The sequence below is a fragment of the Clarias gariepinus genome, chromosome 5 (genome assembly GCF_024256425.1).
Source record: "Clarias gariepinus isolate MV-2021 ecotype Netherlands chromosome 5, CGAR_prim_01v2, whole genome shotgun sequence".
Taxonomy (NCBI): Eukaryota; Metazoa; Chordata; class Actinopteri; order Siluriformes; family Clariidae; genus Clarias; species Clarias gariepinus.
In genome coordinates, this window is record NC_071104.1 from 22,111,210 (window position 1) to 22,129,250 (window position 18,041).

The 18,041-nt window shown below is 37.6% G+C and overlaps 1 protein-coding gene across 6 annotated transcripts in view; it reads right to left on the reverse strand.

Moving 5' to 3' along the window:
* Positions 1-830: 830 nt before the first annotated feature.
* The window catches only part of dcaf6 (ddb1 and cul4 associated factor 6), a 37,912-nt gene continuing 20,701 nt past the window's right edge, over positions 831-18,041 (reverse strand). The window contains exons 11-21 of one of the 6 annotated variants that reach the window (XM_053496314.1): positions 17,830-17,985; positions 15,935-15,994; positions 12,429-12,846; positions 7,172-7,272; positions 6,796-7,039; positions 6,520-6,561; positions 5,872-6,010; positions 5,585-5,741; positions 5,409-5,497; positions 4,283-4,388; positions 831-997 (exon numbers count right to left, since the gene is read on the reverse strand). In XM_053496314.1, the coding sequence (XP_053352289.1) occupies positions 954-997; positions 4,283-4,388; positions 5,409-5,497; positions 5,585-5,741; positions 5,872-6,010; positions 6,520-6,561; positions 6,796-7,039; positions 7,172-7,272; positions 12,429-12,846; positions 15,935-15,994; positions 17,830-17,985 (1,556 nt within the window). In that variant the 3' untranslated portion in view covers positions 831-953. Of the gene's footprint in view, positions 998-4,282; positions 4,389-5,408; positions 5,498-5,584; positions 5,742-5,871; positions 6,011-6,519; positions 6,562-6,771; positions 7,040-7,171; positions 7,273-12,428; positions 12,847-15,934; positions 15,995-17,829; positions 17,986-18,041 lie in introns of all 6 variants that reach the window. The other 5 variants (XM_053496313.1, XM_053496316.1, XM_053496315.1 and 2 more) reach the window with 5 other exon arrangements.

The following is an 18,041-nucleotide window of genomic DNA, read 5'->3' on the forward strand; positions in this document are numbered from 1 at the left end:
TAAATATTCATATACTCCTCTATCCCTCTGTACTTTGAATGTAGGTAAACCTTTTGTGATTCTGAAACTAGTGGCTGAACAGGAGCTAGTGCACATTCCTGAATGGTGTGCAATGACTAGTTTAAAGCAACACAGTGTGGTGAGGGAGAGCCATTTTGTCTGATTCCCTGTAATCAGTGGCCTTTCATGAGAGCACACTGGCCACCAGCTGCCTAAACAAATATCATCTGTCCTGTTAGCAGAGAAACCTTTTTAGCATTGCTCTGCCATCTATCACTAAAGAGAACCACTTGAAAAGACAACAGTGGGCTAAACTATTCAAAAGGTCTTCTTTAAAAACCTACCCACTCACACTTCATTTTAAACAAATCCATGTATGCGTCTCTCAACAACAAAACCTTTCTCGTTTGAAAACTTATGAAGTATTTGATTCCATCAGAGGTGCATGAAGAAACAAATAAGGAAATCATATTTTAAAAAGCAATGTGATCTAGATAAATCAAACTAAGAAAATTGACAACTGATAGAGTAGCCTTGTTTTAAGGAATTGAAACTTAAAGCATGATTTTGTTTGACATGCAAAATACAAGGTTAACAAAACTATAAAATTTCACACAGAACACTGATCAAAGTTAGACCATTCGCACAACGGAAATATTGCATTTAAATATTCTCAAGCCCCCATCATCTAGCTGTCTCTGTCACAATATATATTATTATAGTTATATATTTTTATATACTGCAATTTATTCATCCTTTCTCACAGATATGATTTACTCCCATCTGAAGTAAATCAGTAGTATAGTCATCTTTTTTAAAAAAAACAAAAAAAAAACATGATTACTAGAAATGGATCTACCAAGGGAATATTCTACACATCCTGTACAAATCTTAAATATTCAACTATTTTAAAGCAAATGATGCTGTTTGATTCTGGAAAAATCTCAACAGAGCTACTGCTCATCTTCGTTCTCTTGTCCAGAACCCTCGGATCGGTCTGAGATGGAGAGACAAAATAAAACATCATGTTTCTTAATTACTTAAGCAAAATAAGATATGAATGTAATTACAGTAATTTGACCATTTGTATTTATACTGAAATGTTCTTTATCATAATTGTTAGGGCTGATTTAGACATCTATCTGCATGTCTGGGCATTGTTAGCAGATGCTCATACAAAGTGAAGTATTTATTCCTGCAAGTAATATGAGTGTGTCCTCTAGAAGGCGGTACCACAGAAACAACATCAGAATTCACTGAATTAGTGTGAAATCCTAATTCACCAAATTATTGTGAAAAACCACAAGTTCTGTATTTTACTGTAAGAATAATAAATAACCTAGAAGATAACATGGGCTAAGCACCTTAATATTATCAGTAAATGATTAAATGTTGCTTAGAGTTGCTGTGATTTACACCGATCAGCCATGATCAGTGTCCATGGACAATCCATGGACAAACAAGTCTGATTCATGGAGGCCACACCCTACAACTTACAGCACGTAAAGAATCTGCTGCTAATATCCCAGTGCCAGACACCACAGAACACCTAAGAGACCTTGTGGAGTCATGCTGTTTTGGTAGCACAGGGGGAACCTACATAGTATTGGCTTTTAATGTTATGACTGATCGATGTAGCTCACCCTAACTGTGTGTTTATTGATAGCTTCTTAGGAAAAAAAAGTAATAGGAATTATCCTGCAAGATTAAAGTGGCCATTAAAATGAACTAAAGCCATTATATAACCTCATACTTAATGCAGCAACCTGCTCAACAAATTAAGGGAACACTTTGTCTTCTTGTAAAAATGTGTTTTCATGTACAATCCTAATTCCGGAAATGTTGGGACGTTTTTTAAAATTTGAGTCAAATCAAAACTAAAAGACGTTCCAATCACATGAGCCAATATTTTATTCACAATAGAACATAGAGAACATAAATTTTTAAACGGAAAAAAATTTTATCCACTAAATAAGCTCATTTTAAATTTGATGCTTGCTACAAGTCCAAAAAAAGTTGGGACAGGGGCAACAAAGGGCTGAAAAATCAAGATATTTTGAAAAGATTTAGCTGGGAGAACATCCAGCATCAGGTCTCTAACATGATTAGCTATGAAAGGGATGTCTTAGAGATTCAGAGTCTCTCAGAAGTGAAGATGGGCAAAGGCTCTCCAATCTATGAAAGAGTGTATACAAAGATTGTGGAATTTATAATACGTTCCTCAATATCAAATTGCAAAGGCTTTGCAAATCTCATCATCTACAGTGCATATCATCATCAAAAGATTTAGAGAAACAGGCTAAATCTTTATGTGTAAAGGACAAGGCAGAGACCTTTGTTGGATGCCCAAAAAATTGTCTTCGGGGCCTCAGACAACAATGCATCACTCATCAGCATGACTGACATTACTAAATGGGGCTGGGAATACTTTTAGAAACCACTTTTGGTAAACACAATCCGCTGTGGCATCTGCAGATCCCAACTAAAACTCTATGATGCAAAAAGGAAGCCATATGTGAACATGGTCCAGAAGCTCTGTCATGTCCTGTGGGCCAAGGCTCATTTAAAATGGGCTGTCCAAATTTTACATCCTTGTTGGAAATCATGGACCCAGTGTCTCCGGGTTAAAGAGGACGGAGACCTTCCAGTGCATTATCAGCGTTCAGTTCAAAAGCCGTATGATGGTATGGGGTGCATTAGTGCATACAACAGGCAGAATGTTGTGGAAGGCACTATGAAAGCTGAAAGATACAGTGCATCCAGAAAGTATTCTCAGCGCATCACTTTTTCCACATTTTGTTATGTCACAGCCTTATTCTAAAATGGATTAAATAAATTTTTCCTTCAGAATTCTACACACAACCCCATAATGACAACATGAAAAACGTTTACTTGAGATTTTTGCAAATTTGTTAAAAAAATAAATAAAATGAGAAAGCTTGTGTACATAAGTATTCACAGCCTTTGCCATGAAGCTTAAAATTGAGCTCAAGCACATCCTGTTTCTCCTGATCATCCTTGAGATGTTTCTGCAGCTTAATTGGAGTCCATCTGTGGTAAGTTCAGTTAATTGGACATGATTTGGAAAGGCACACACCTGTCTATAGAAGGTCCCACAGTTGACAGTTTATGTCAGAGCACAAACCAAGCATGAAGTCAAAGGAATTGTCTGTAGACCTTCGAGACAGGCTTGTCTCGAGGCACAAATCTGGGGAAGGTTACAGAAACATTTCTGCTGCTTTAAAGGTCCCAATGAGCACAGTTGCCTCCATCATCTGTAAGTAGAAGAAGTGGAACCACCAGGACTCTTCCTAGATTTGGCCGGCCGTCTAAACTGAGCGATCGGGGGAGAAGGGCCTTAGTCAGGGAGGTGACCAAGAACCCAATGGTCACTCTGTCAGAGCTCCAAAGGTCCTCTGTGGAGAACCTTCCAGAAGGACAACCATCTTTGCAGCGATCCGCATATATGGTAGAGTGGCCAGAGAGTCTCATCAGACCTGAAAATTTTGTTTCTCATGGTCTGAGGGTCCTTCAGGTGCCTTTTGGGATGCCATGTGCATTTTTACTAAGGAGTGGCTTCCGTCTGGCCACTCTACCATATACTGTAGGCCTGATCACTTTTTTGAGACCTGTAGCGGGCATCAAATTTGAAATGAGCTCATTTTGTGCAGAAATGTGTAAAATTTCTCTGTTTAAACATTTCTTTCTGTTTTCTATGTCTATTGTGAACATTGGCTCTATATGTAAAGTCTTTTTGTTTTCATTTTATTCAAATTTTAAAAACGTCCAAACTTTTCTGGAATTCAGGTTGTATTTATATTAACACAATATTATGATTGTAGTTTTCTGTAATTCATCTGAGTGTACAGCAAATATGGGACATGGGAAGACTTACTTGTACTCATTTATAATTGCCCGTCAGTGCAGGAGTTTTATTATAGAGGGGACATTCTTATTAAATGGCACTAGCCAGAGGAACAAAAAAATAAGTAAAATCAATAAAATTTTTACAGAACGTTTTTCATCAGTTTCTCATGAGCTGTTTTAAAAAACGCCTACACCTTGATTATAGGAAATGAAGAGTACTGGAGCTGATGTGGGAAAAAATATTACTCCCCTAACTAACTAAAATATCACTGTTGCAAAGTGTCATCAAACCATTTCCCAGTACATGAACTGACACTACTCCACAAGTTGTGTTTCCCTGGTGCACAAAAAAATACACACAAAGCGGTCTGCAGGATAGATTTACCCATAATCCCCCCCAGACAATTGTACTCACCTGTTCGGAGATGATTGAGTGAGGCCAGCATTCGAAGCATGAAGGAGGCAGGGACAGTAATGGTGTTTCTTGTCTCTTCCAGCATCAGTTCATTACGAGCTATCACCTACAACAGAATCACACCACATATAAAGGATTCTTGCTATAGTGGGTAGCTGACTGCCTAGCAGTTTCTCTACCTTAGATACTAAAGTAAAGTAATACAGGAGAATAATACAGTTAAATAAAATTCTTATGCATCATGTGAGTGAGCATTTCTATTCAGTCATATATTAACAGCAGCATGGAAGGGAGACTCTCAAAGCTGTTAAAGCTGTACCTCATACAGTACTAGCTGAGAGCTTAGACACAGTCACTTAAAATTTGACTCCATTTGCCTTGGTCTCAGGCATAGAGCCAGGGAAGTGCCCTGCATTTCTCAACCTTTACCCAACCATGACATATCCTCAACCTGATAATATTTACTCGAAAGCTCTGCTGCCCCCTAGTGCACATAAAAATAGAGCAGTACACTGTGGAACAGTTCTTAATCATAATTAGCTTGTTCTGTGGTTAAAAATTTTCATTTTAGTAATAGTAAATAGATACATTTTGCGATTAAAATTACATTTATTTTAAATGTGCTTTTCTAATACTTTATATTTTAAATTGAATTGTGGTTGCACTTATATTGTGAAAACACATCAGACCTGTTGGACAGTCTACAAAATCTAAGGCTGATAATAAATACATTTAAAAATAATTTGTTTAAAAGCAGACAAAAAGTACTTTCCAGTGTGTCTCAAGGACATCACAAGCTATACTTTTGCCTCATTAACTTCTAAAGTGATAAGTAACTTCTAAAGAGTGAAGACAAGGCTTGTGATGGAGCAAATATTAATAGCTGCTACATTCCTTAACTTTTTATAACCATATAAGAACAGCTTATTAAAAAGTGCAATTCATTTAATGGCAAATTGTTGTGATATAAAAGCAATAAAACACACTGGTATGAAAAACTAATTCACTTTGAGGTTGCATCACACCACGATGGATAACATTCTTACATCAGCATATCCTGTCATTCTTTTACTTTATCCTTGCTGCTATGGTCTTAAAAACAATCAGCAAATAAGTTTTACTGTACCTCGTCAGCAAGGTCTCGGTTAAATGAAGGTGACTGCTCAAGTGGGGACCAGATTTTGATGTCATAGTCAATTCCAGATGAGGCAAGAACTGGCAAAAGACATAAGGTAGCTATAACATCTTTATTTCTATTGACTTTTTACTTTTTTTTGGGAAGAAAAGAATTGCAATACTTACTTGGGTCATAAGGATGAGGCTGCAGACAGTTAACTACATGATTATCAGCCTCCAGAAGCATCAAGTGCTCTCCGGTATGTCTGTCCCAGATAAAAATATGGCCACAGTCTGAGCCACTCATGACAAAGTTATTTCCCCAGAAACACGACTCTTTAATCTGCACTCATAAAAAAAGGTGATTTGCTTAATAAAGTTTGACACAATCTTGTCCATTTGAAAACACTATATAGCTTTTATCCCATTGGCAATTATTAGTTCTTCTTGCACAGCACTATAAAGTAGCACACCATAGTCCTGGAGTTGCGATGACCCTTGTACATCATCTTAATCGCTGGGCGTCTGATGTTCTGGGTCTCGTTCTCTTCCATCTCGCGCCTTTCCTTTCTCCTGCGCAAGAGCTCCTGGATACGGGCTGCCGCTGAGCGCCTGGACAAAGAATAACAAAGAACATAGACTTTATTGACAGCATGATGGCTAGCAGCATTCTGACTGCATGTAAACAGCAATCAAGCCTAAACTGCCCATCACTTAAATAAGTTGTAATGTGTTTTCACACTATTAGTACAATCGTGACTAAATAAACACTCTTTATGCTCATGCTGTAGAAGTATTTTTGCTCACTGTAACAAATGCAGTGATTACAAGAATACTTGATTATACACGAGGCTCATTTCCAAACACATGCATGCCACTCATTTGCTGAGTTAGTCACTGACTAAAGTACCATTAAAACCTACCCACACATTTTTTAGCACACTCAAGCAAACAAGGTTACGGTTTGTCCCTGTAAATAAAACATTTGCAATTCCACTTCACCATGAACACATTTGCAGGGTTAATATATGCATTAAAAAAAAAGAAAAGAAAAAGAAAAAGAAAAAAAACTTGTCACTTCTCGTAGTTAGATTATTTTAGAAATGAGCTCAGCACAATACCTGATCATCCTATCACCTATTGCAGAGCCTCTGAAATTAAACCTAATAAGAAAAACAACTTCAGACGTTTATCTAAAATCATACATATTCTCACTTTTACAATTATTTCTTAAGTGTTAAAATGAATAATACACAAATTCCTATAACTATTGCACACATGTACAAAGGGAAGGCTGGGCATTAGTATTATTATGTCACAGCATCGGCTTTACAAAAATTGTACTTTAATTTCTGAGTACCAAAAGCCCATACCTTTGTCCCTGAGCTCCTCTGTACCTGGCTGAGGGGATAAGAATTGGGTCATCATCACTGTCATCAGAGTCCTGGTTACTGCGAGAGGGCTGAGTGGACCCCTGTGCGCCCTCTCCTCCTGGTTCAGTCCTCTTGCTACCTTCTGCTGCAGGTGGATTCTCTGAAATGGCCGAGTCTTGAAGGGATGTGCTTCCCTGACAGCTTCCTGATGCCCTCTCTGTGCCACTCTCTGAGCTCTTGCTCTCCCTATGCACGGACCCTGCTAATGCTACAAAGGACATGCATGGGTAAAAACATGATGGTGAAAAGTTCATGTTTCCAGAAGGAACAAGACAACAGCATTTTGGTTTGAAAGTGTTTTTTAGTACAGACTTATGTTATGGTTGCTGAAATGGCTCACCTGAATGTTCTGCGCTTTCTTTTGCAGGCTCCTGATTCTCCCTTGCTTGTGCAGGCTTTTGTCCTCCCCCACCAGTTCTGGAGCCAGATGCTAGATTACTCCTGCAAATTAATGCAAAAAAATATTGAGATGACTCTGAGATGAACTAGTTGTGGGAATTACTGTTGCAAAACAAAGTAATTAGCAACTAATTTAACAATGTAATTAGCAAACTAATTATATCAGTTTAAAAATTCTATCTTTCTCCATCACAGCTGTATGCCAGTGTAGGCACGTGTGTTGTTTGATGATTTGAATCACATATTGTTGTCTTTACCAGATTGTTCTGAACTTAAATTGAACTGGAGACTCAATCCCATCCAGCCTGTTAAAACAAGTTGTTAATTTAGTTGAGACTAGCCTCCTTTGTCTTATTAATACCTGTATTAGTACAGAAAGAGTCCCACATGATTTTAAACATGCCGAGGTGGTTTAAAAAACAAAACAAAAACTTGCTCGGTCTTTAATCAACATCCATGTATGCGTGTACTGTTTACAACGAATTATGCTCGTAACTCTGTGATCATGTATGTGCCTGTAAAACATCTTTTATTTTGTGTTTGTACAGCGCATGTGTACTGTTTAATATAACACACGTTTGTGCGCACGTGTAAACCAAAAGCAAGTCTCGTTAAATTTTAAGATCCATTTTCTCTCTCTGTGTGTCAGCCTGCTGTTATGTGTGTGTGCGCATCATTGGACACCTTTCCCTTTCACACACACACCCCTCCTCTGGCCTTTACACACACACACACACACACACACACACATACACACACATACACACACATACACACACATACACACACAGGCTAATTTGTTTTATTCTTACTTTATATTTTGTATTAATTATTTTTATTTTTTTGGGCTGTGGAACAAATAATTTGAGTTTCCATTATCTCTTATGGGAAAATTAGCTTTGATTTACGAGTGTATATGAGGCAGCTCCCAGAACGAATTACACCCGTAATCCAAGATTTCACTGTATAGACTAATCTCTAACCTTGCTTTTATCTCTAGCATTCTGGAAAAATTCATAAATAATTACATTCTTATTTGGATGACATTGGTATTTACGATAATTTCCATCAGGTTTCAGAACACATCTCGAGTCTGCACTATTAAAAGTTTTTATTGACAGTGTAATTCAGTGGTTCTCAAACATTTTTTGTCATTCCCCTCTTATGGGGGTGGGTGAATTTTCAAGCTCCACTTGTCAACAAAATTATAATGAAAACGGCCAAGTGTACTATTTATTGAACCAATAAGATCAAATAACGGCAAGTTCAAAACAGATAAAATACACGTGCAATTGTTATAACAGGCTTACTTCGTCACTTATCTAGAGCTTTCTTTCAAAGAAGTCGAGTGGCTTATTAACGTGACTGGGGTGTGTTGTCTCTAAGTGTCTTCCTACTTTGTTGGGTCTCATGCTGTCCGCTGCCAGCGGTTTAAGACACAAAACACACACAGGTCTCTCCTCTGCCTTTACCATCACCACCATGAATCCAAGCGCAACATATAGGCTTCATCATAGACTTTTTGGTTGATTAGGCTGATGATGCTGAATCACCTGCTTTTTTGTGGTCCATGTAACAAATGTATCCATTGACGTTATTATGCTCACTACATACAGTACGCTACTGACCCGGTGTTATGCTCTAAAATGCCCCCTGCCACGGATTGCCTCCCCTACATAATCTCTTTCAAATAATATATTAGAACATAAATTCATAGGTTTATGGTTTACAAATTACAAATTATAACAAACTAATGTAATTATAAAATAAGCAATATAAAAAAAATTATAGGGGAAAATATATAAATTATATATATTTTTTCATTTACAACATGTATATTTTTATATTGCTTATTTTATAATAAAAATCGTTTTCTATAATTTTTCACCACAAACAAGATTTAGTGTAATTTGTGATAAATAATTTGTTATTTGTACATTGACAAATCCCTGCAAAATAAATGTGCCATAAAATAATCATTTTTGGGGATTTGTATTAATCGTCTTGGCTGTCACGTGCCTAGGGTTAATTATAATAGTAATAATATATTTGATAATAATAAACCTTTGAATGTATGTCCTAATATAATATTTGATGGAGACTTGTGCACTGCACAAGTCACTTTTAATATGTGGATTGCACAACCATGGATATAACCATTCATTCTTTTATTACCATTTATTCGGCTGCTCTTATTGTTTTACATTTTTTCATATATTTTCCATATATTTTCTATATTGTGTATTTTGTGTACAGATCTTTTATTTTTAACTTTTATTCGTATATTTTTATTTTATTCTTCTCTAGTTAAATTTACCCTTTATTTTAATTTTCATATTTATTTTCTATTCATATTCTTAGGTCACGAGCAGTTGTCTAAGCATTTCACTGCATATCGTACTGTGTATGACTGTGTATGTGACAAATAAAATTTGAATTTGAATTTGAGAGATTACGTGTGTATGTGTTGGGGGAGCGGCAATCCGTGGCAGGTGTGTGTCCGCGGTAAAGTTAGTTTGATATTCGCATCTCCGAATTCAATATCTGCGTAAATAAACCCGCGAATAAGATACCCAGATATATTTCCTTTCTACATTGTCTTTAAGCCACATCCGCCTTAAATTATACATGTTTAAAAGCATAAACACCATTATTCTCTACGGCGCAACGAATGATTTAGGGATCATCGCAAAATGCCGTACAGCAACAAAAAGCGTAGAACGATATTGATCTTCCCTTCTGTTCAGCGCCTGAAGGATCAAAAAGCTACTTTGTTCCCACACTGGAAACTAGAAATTCCAGACTAGTACTGCCTGATAAAATATTAATGTTTAACAAAAATAGAGAAACATCAGCATACACATGGGAATAAATGAAATTACATACATAATCACGAATGTTTCCTTATATACTGTTCCTCTGCAATTAACATGCAGACGTTAAACCGTTATTGTTGCACTATGGTTCCACTTTTTCTCTGATGTTATTTTAATTTACTTGTATTAATGATCCATTTCTTTGCATGTGATTGTTTAGTTTCGAGTGTCCGATGTTTATTGTCAATAAAGAAAAGCATGAATTAGAATAGGTACTTTCCTATTATTTTCCACTAATTCCCTCCCGTTCATTGCGCCCCACCTGTCATGTCTGTATTCCCCACTAGTGGGGCGCGCCCCACACTTTGAGAACCACTGGTGTAATTGCAGTAGATGCAGAAAATGATGTTGTTCTCGTACTTTTAAATTTGACAGCAGCTTTTGATTCTGTGGACCATCAAACCCCTATAAACTGATTGAAGCACTGTGTAGGCATCCAGTGGGTTGCACTCAGGTGGTTTAAATCTTATCTGGCTAATAGAATTTTCTCATTTAGTATAAATGAGCTCTTATCTCCATTCACTTGTAGTGTGTACTACTGGGGGTCCATATTGGGTCCTACTTTCTTCACACTATATCTGCTTCCATTATGGTCTATCTTTCAGAAAAAGGGCATTCTTTACCATCTCGTGGTAGTTGATCTACAGATCTATCTTTATATCAAGCAAAATATGAATAAATATGTATAGACTTGTAGAAACAGTCTTGTCTTGTAGAAATAAAATCATAACTAGCTTTAAACTGAGGTGATTACAATTAGACCTCCATTCTTTACTAAGACTATCGGCACTTACGTTGTTCCTAAAACTATGTCTAAAGAATTTGAAAGTAATATTTGATAGCAACCAACTTCTCTGAGTGATGATGGGAGAATAATTTTAAAGGTCTTGACTAAAACAACATGCATAAGGAATCACAAAGTAGTTTTCATTTTCTTTAATGGAAAAGTACTCTAACTAGTTACTTTTATCAGAAAGTAACGCTGTAATGTAACTGATTACTTTTTAATCAGTAATTTTGTAATGCAATTATTTACTTTAAAAAGTAGCATCCCCCATCACTGCACTGGCTTCCAGTTCATTTTAGAAGTAATGTTCTTATGCTTGTCTATAAAGCTTTAAATGATTCAGTTTCAAATACCTTGTTGACTTGCAACAGCCCCATTATGTGGGCAGATAACACCCACTTACTAAGATCCCTGCATCAGCATCTTTTTAATGTACCAAAAACTTAAGTACAAGGATAGTGGTGATCAAGCTTTTACTGCGGCTGCTTCAAAGCTGTGGAATCATTTGCTTTTTGATATTTTTATATTTGCCTTTTTTCCATTCGGCTTTAGATTTCTAAAGGAAGTCAAGTTTCAGTTGTTTTCTTATGTGCTTCCTGGCTGGTACTTGTTTGTAAATGGTATCTATTTGTTATTTTGGATTGTTCTAGTGGTTGAATTAGTAGTTTACATTAAAAGCTCTTTATAAAAGGTGCTACATAAATAAACTTTAATTAAAATAAACTTAGAAATAAACTTAAACTTATTACAATTATTAAAGCCAGATCATCACAATCATAACATTTATCCAAGCATTCTTCCTTGTACATCTATTTTAAATAACAAATCCTAAAATAATGAAATCATATCCTTCTTGATATATATACAATATATATCGGTTCCCTGGTTCGGTTTCCCGGTAAGGCTGTAACTTCCCAAAGCCGGAGGTCTAGAGCTCCGCTGATGCTGGTTCCCAAGTGCCGGATGAGAAAGGAGAAGGGTTGGGCATTGAGCTAGCAACCCACCCCGAAAAAAAAAACAACCGCTACAGAAACAGCGACGGTCCTCTACAATGGAGAACTCTCGTTTCCCTATGCACCGATCGGTGCTGGTGGCCTTAAGGATATACTGTATAATGCATTTACATACATATACACACAGACACACACACAAATATATACATATATATGTTGTTGTTGGTCTTTCGGCTGCTCCCGGCAAGGGGTCGCCACAGTGGAATACCCAGTCCGCACTACAACTTGGCACGGGTTTTACGCCGGATGCCCTTCCTGACCCAGTCCGCACTACAACTGACGCCGGATGCCCTTCCTGACCCAGTCCGCACTACAACTTGGCACGGGTTTTACGCCGGATGCCCTTCCTGACGCGAAACACCTACCACTGAGTTTATTTTATTTATATAGCGATTTTAACAATAGTCATTGTCTCAAAGCAGCTTCACAAAATAAGTAAAAAAAATAATAATTATGGACTTTATCATACCGTGTATTAGAGACACTCTGTGTGATGTGTGTGGTGATGATTAGCTCTCTCACCATTCATCTGTGAAATCTAATTTGATGGTGCTGGTGGTGGTGCCCTCCGTGCTGTAGTGTAGGCTCAGGACAGGCTCAGGTGTCCCTGCTGCCGTAGCTATGCGCCCAGTGCCAGAACCCACTCCTCCAGTCCCACTGCCACTGCCAGCTCTATCTTCAGCAGCTGGACTTGAAGAGCAGGCTCCACTGACCTCTTCAGAAGCAGGACCAGAGGAGATGTTTTTAATTCTATCTTCAACAGCAGTAGTTGGAGTATAGGCTCCACTGTCCTCTTCAGCAGCAGCAGTGGTGGAGATGCCTTCACTCTTCTTTTGGGCAGCAGGAGTTGAGGACCTGGTTCCAGTACTATCATCAGCACAAGCCCCGCCGATACTTGCACTCATATCACAGCAGACATTCCCTGATGCTTTAGTGCTTGCTGAAATAAAGAAAAGGAGACCAAAGAGAAATAAAAACATGCTCTAAGGATAATTGAAATCTTTTTAAAACTGAAGCCAAGAACACAAAGATTAATTAAACTGAAGTATGAATGTGCTGATTTGTAAAAAACAAATACTTATATCTGTTGTTAGCTAATAAATTCAGCAATTATGTAAAGACATTATTGTTAATGCATCAACAAATTTAATATAAACCACCTTACACTTTATGGTGAGTTAGACCACTGAAATGTTATGTTTGCATTACAATATAATATAGTAACAGCCACAAGCCATATGTGCAGTCCAAACTGTAAAGATTCAGAATTATGTTTGCAACAAACCACAAACGTCCCGGTTCGGATAGTATAATGGTTTTTGGTTATGAATCGGAAAAAAAGAACTACATTTATTACTAAAATAATTAAAAATTACATTTTGATTGCTGCCCATCATCCTAAATGAAAACAACATTCAAAAAGTTCAATATTTAGGGCATGATAATCCCCCTCATCTCCATTCAGATACTGATACCTTCTTAAATAGTGAATAAAATCATAATAGTTGGAAAACGTATTTATTACACCGGGAATATAAATAGGCTAAATGTATATGTGCACGTATAATTGAGCTACACTAAGTATTCTAACATGTTATTATTTTACCTGTTTTTCATCAAAGTGAGCAGGTTTTCAGCACTGAATTAAAGGATTTTGGTAATATGATCTGGCAACCCACACTTGTGGCAAGAACAAAGCTTTTCACTCAAAATCGGAAACAAGTATAACATCATATAGTGGCAGTAATATTTTCTTTGTGCACAATGGTTAATATTTTAAATGAATCCAAGGTTTATCTCTGTGCAGAACAATGGGGAGTGAGTGTACCGATCAACTGCAGTCCTTTACATCACGGTTAACCGTGGTTTCCCGGTAAACCCTTTAATCAACGGAACCACAGTGCAAGTTCGAAGGGGAGCTCACAGAGTGGGAGAAAACTTTTTTCAAACATCACAGAAAGGTTAAAAGTACAATCATGAAAAGCTCATCAGCTGTGAAGACATACAGTCATGTGAAAAAATTAGGACACCCTTTGAAAGCATGTGGTTTTTTGTAACATTTTTAATAAATGGTTATTTCATCTCCGTTTCAACAATACAGATAGATTAAAGTAATCCAACTAAACAAAGAAAACTGAAGAAAAGTCTTTTCAAGATCTTCTGTAAATGTCATTCTACAAAAATGCCTATTCTAACTGAGGAAAAAGATAGGACACCCTTGCCCCTAATAGCGAGTGTTACCTCCTTCGGCTGAAATAACTGCAGTGAGACGGTTCTTGTAGCCATCTACCAGTCTTCGACATCGGTCTGAGGAAATTTTACCCCACTCCTCAATGCAGAACTTTTTCAGCTGTGAGATGTTTGAGGGGTTTCTTGCGCGTACAGCCCTTTTCAAGTCACCCCACAGCATCTCAATGGGATTCAAATCTGGACTTTGACTTGGCCATTCCAGGACTCTCCATTTCTTCTTTTTCAGCCAATCTTTGGTTGATTTACTAGTATGTTTTGGGTCATTGTCATGTTGCATGGTCCAGTTCCGCTTCAGCTTTAATTTTCTAACTGATGGTCTCACATGTTCTTCAAGCACCTTCTGATACACAGTAGAATTCATCGTGGATTCTATGATGGTGAGCTGACCAGGTCCTGCTGCAGCAAAGCAGCCCCAAACCATGACACTTCCACCTCCATGCTTCACAGTTGGTATGAGGTTCTTTTCTTGGAATGCTGTGTTTGGTTTACGCCAAACATGTCCTCTGCTGTTGTGTCCAAATAATTCAATTTTGGACTCATCTGTCCAAAGAACATTATTCCAGAAGTCCTGGTCTTTGTCAACTTTATCTCTGGCAAATGTCAGTCTGGCCTCGATGTTTCTCTTGGAAAGCAAAGGTTTCCTCCTTGCACACCTCCCATGCAAGTTAAACTTGTACAGTCTCTTTCTGATTGTAGAGGCATGTACTTCTACATCAACAGTAGTCAGAGCCTGCTGTAGTTCTCGAGATGACACTTTAGGGTTTTTGGAGACCTCTTTTAGCATCTTGCGGTCTGCTCTTGGGGTGAACTTGCTGGGGCGACCAGTCCTGGGCATGTTGGCAGTTGTTTTGAAAGCCCTCCACTTGTAGACTATCTTCCGGACAGTGGAATGGCTGATTTCAAAATCTTTTGAGATCTTTTTAAATCCCTTCCCAGACTCATAGGCTGCTACAATCTTTTTTCTGAAGTCCTCTGACAGCTCTTTTGTTCTCACCATGGTGCTCACTCTCACTTCAACAGTCAGGAGCACACCAAACTAAATGTCTGTGGTTTAAATAGGGCAAGCCTCATTCAACATGCAGAGTAACGATCTACTAATTATGTGCACCTGGTGTGATATACCTGTGTGAGATCTGAGCCAATTTAAGAGGGAATACATGTGAGGGTGTCCTATCTTTTTCCTCAGTTAGAATAGGCATTTTTGTAGAATGACATTTACAGAAGATCTTGAAAAGACTTTTCTTCAGTTTTCTTTGTTTAGTTGGATTACTTTAATCTCTCTGTATTGTTGAAACGGAGATGAAATAACCATTTATTAAAAATGTTACAAAAAACCACATGCTTTCAAAGGGTGTCCTAATTTTTTCACATGACTGTACATGTCTTAAGAGGACAAGCATCTCAAAATTAGTTTTCTTCTGAAAACAGTTGACTGAACTAAGTGTGGTCACATTAACCAGACTAATAATTAAAACCTTAGATCCCAGGCATTTGACATCATGGGTGAGGTTTAAAGGCCATGTCTGCCCATGTGAATGGAAGAAAATGATACTTTAATCTTTCAGCCATTATTTACAAAATGGTTTTCAACAGAACAGCTGGACTGTACTAAAATGAAGAAATTATATAAACTTGCAAATTGACTGATGAGGATGTTAACGTATAAAGTGATATTGCTGTCCCAATGTGACAAAGAACACGGGGACAGAAAAAAAAAGTCAGCTGAATTAATGGAATGGAAGAGAAGGGACAATAGCAGAAGAGGTGAAGTGACGCACCAGGCTGCTCATCCAGAGTCATGGATCCAAGCTGTTTGTTTACCGCAGAAGAAGGAGAATCTGGAACACAAACAAAATGTACTAAATAAGCAAATAATAAAAAGAAATGAGAAAATAAACGATGAAACTGGGATCCATACTACCAGTCTATTACACATAGCCATCATACTGCAGCACAAGCAGATTCCAAATGACAAGAAAGAAAAAATCCTGTATGAAAACAGCAACTATGTTTAGAGCAAATACTTAGTCACTAATGTCATCTGCACAGGGGTGAAAGTAGCTAATAAATCAAATGCACCATTTCACAGGCACTGTGATTGGGCATATACGTCCTTCTTTTCTTCCTAATCTTGTAGCGTTTACAGACAGTCCCTGTTCCTCACTTCAAATACAACTTGTCTGAGCTACTGTCTGTGTTGTTAAAATAAGACAGTATTTCCTGAAACATCACAACTAGTTCTGCTACTCATGGCAGATTTTGCAACAAACTTTTGTGCAACAAACATTAGTGTTTTCTTGCTGAAAGTGCTACAATAACTGGTTCTGAATATGAGTTTTGGCAGGCAGTTGCTCTCCCGTCTTTCCAGTGAACGACCACTGAATTTTTTTAGTGGTATGCAATACCATACCATACCGGCCTACTTTCACCCATGCATCTGCAGCTTAGAATATGATGCATTATAACAGGCCATCAGTTGATGGCTATAAATAAGTCCTTAGTACAGTCAGAACAATGTACACCAATACATCGCAATTAGTTTTCATGCCTGAAATGCAAGGGTAAAAGTAAAAAAAAATTGTAAACATAACAAAATATAAGAAATAATCTGGCTCATTACTGCCAGGTAAATATTCATATTTTTTTAATCAGGCTCATTTCTTGCGGTTGCAATATTCTAATTGTCACAATTACAATTAAAATAACTTTAGAACTTAGAAACCTCACACACCAAATGAGATCCACAGACACCCTTCTACGTCAATTCAGATAGCATAAGATCTGCCACGCTCCTGCCAGATTCCACAATTAAAGTTATGTAGCACAACCACAAAAGAAACTTTGCTAAACATAGTGACACATGGATGACTTAAATAATCATTATCATCAGGTTTATTCTCTTCTAATTAATCTACGTCTGTTTTCTGTGTTTATGCACATAGCTTTTGGATGATGACAACAGCCTCACCACAACACCCTTACTGAAGCACTCGAGGCAGCAATAAAGTACAAACTGTATTTTTAGTGCACAATTTTATATCTGTGCTATTGAACACATATTTCCAGCCAGCTAAGTGGCTTAGTGCAAATGTGCTTTGTGCATCTCAGAGACTTCCATAAAATGCTCTGAGCCATTTTCAATTTAATTTAACCTGCACTAAAGCAGCAGACTGAAGCTGTAATCTTGTAAAAGGCATGGATGGTATAAGGCTTGACTCAGTTTATTTGCTCTGAAATCTTAGTACACCAGAAGCTTGTAACTGAGGGGAGTGCATTGAGGGGCAAAAAAAAAAAAAAAAGCTTCCCCCAAAGAGCTGCACATAACAAGCAGTGAAATACGAATATACCATGCAAAAAATGCAGAAGTAGGACAACTCATACTAAATGATCAGTCTAACCTGTTAACAGAGAACCATTACACTTTCATACAAATAAAATCAACCAATAGGTGGCAGTATTAACATATTAATGATCAAGTTAATCTCTAATACTTTGTTTGACTGTGTACTCAGTATGAAGTTACATGGAGTAGATGCAGTGCTCCACAATTATATAGTTAGGCAGCAAACCAATGCCATTAGAGTATAAAAAGCTAGCAGAGGTGGGAAAGGTTATGTGGTAAGGGGCTGAAGCTAGGCAGGTTCATGGCTAGCTAGTGCACATGGAATGTAACCTGCTGATGGGTGGGTCTGTGCATCAGGGCCCTGGGTTCGACTGTCCGAGGCCCGAGAGGCTGATCGGTGGCCTTGCCCAGGGGGGTCAGCCAGAAGCAGCAGTCTTTGCAAACGTCTACACACTAAACTTACCGGGAGCCTGCGGGGACCATATTCTGGCAGAAAAGCAGAGACAAAAAAATCAGGAAAAATTAAGAGAGAAAAAAAGATA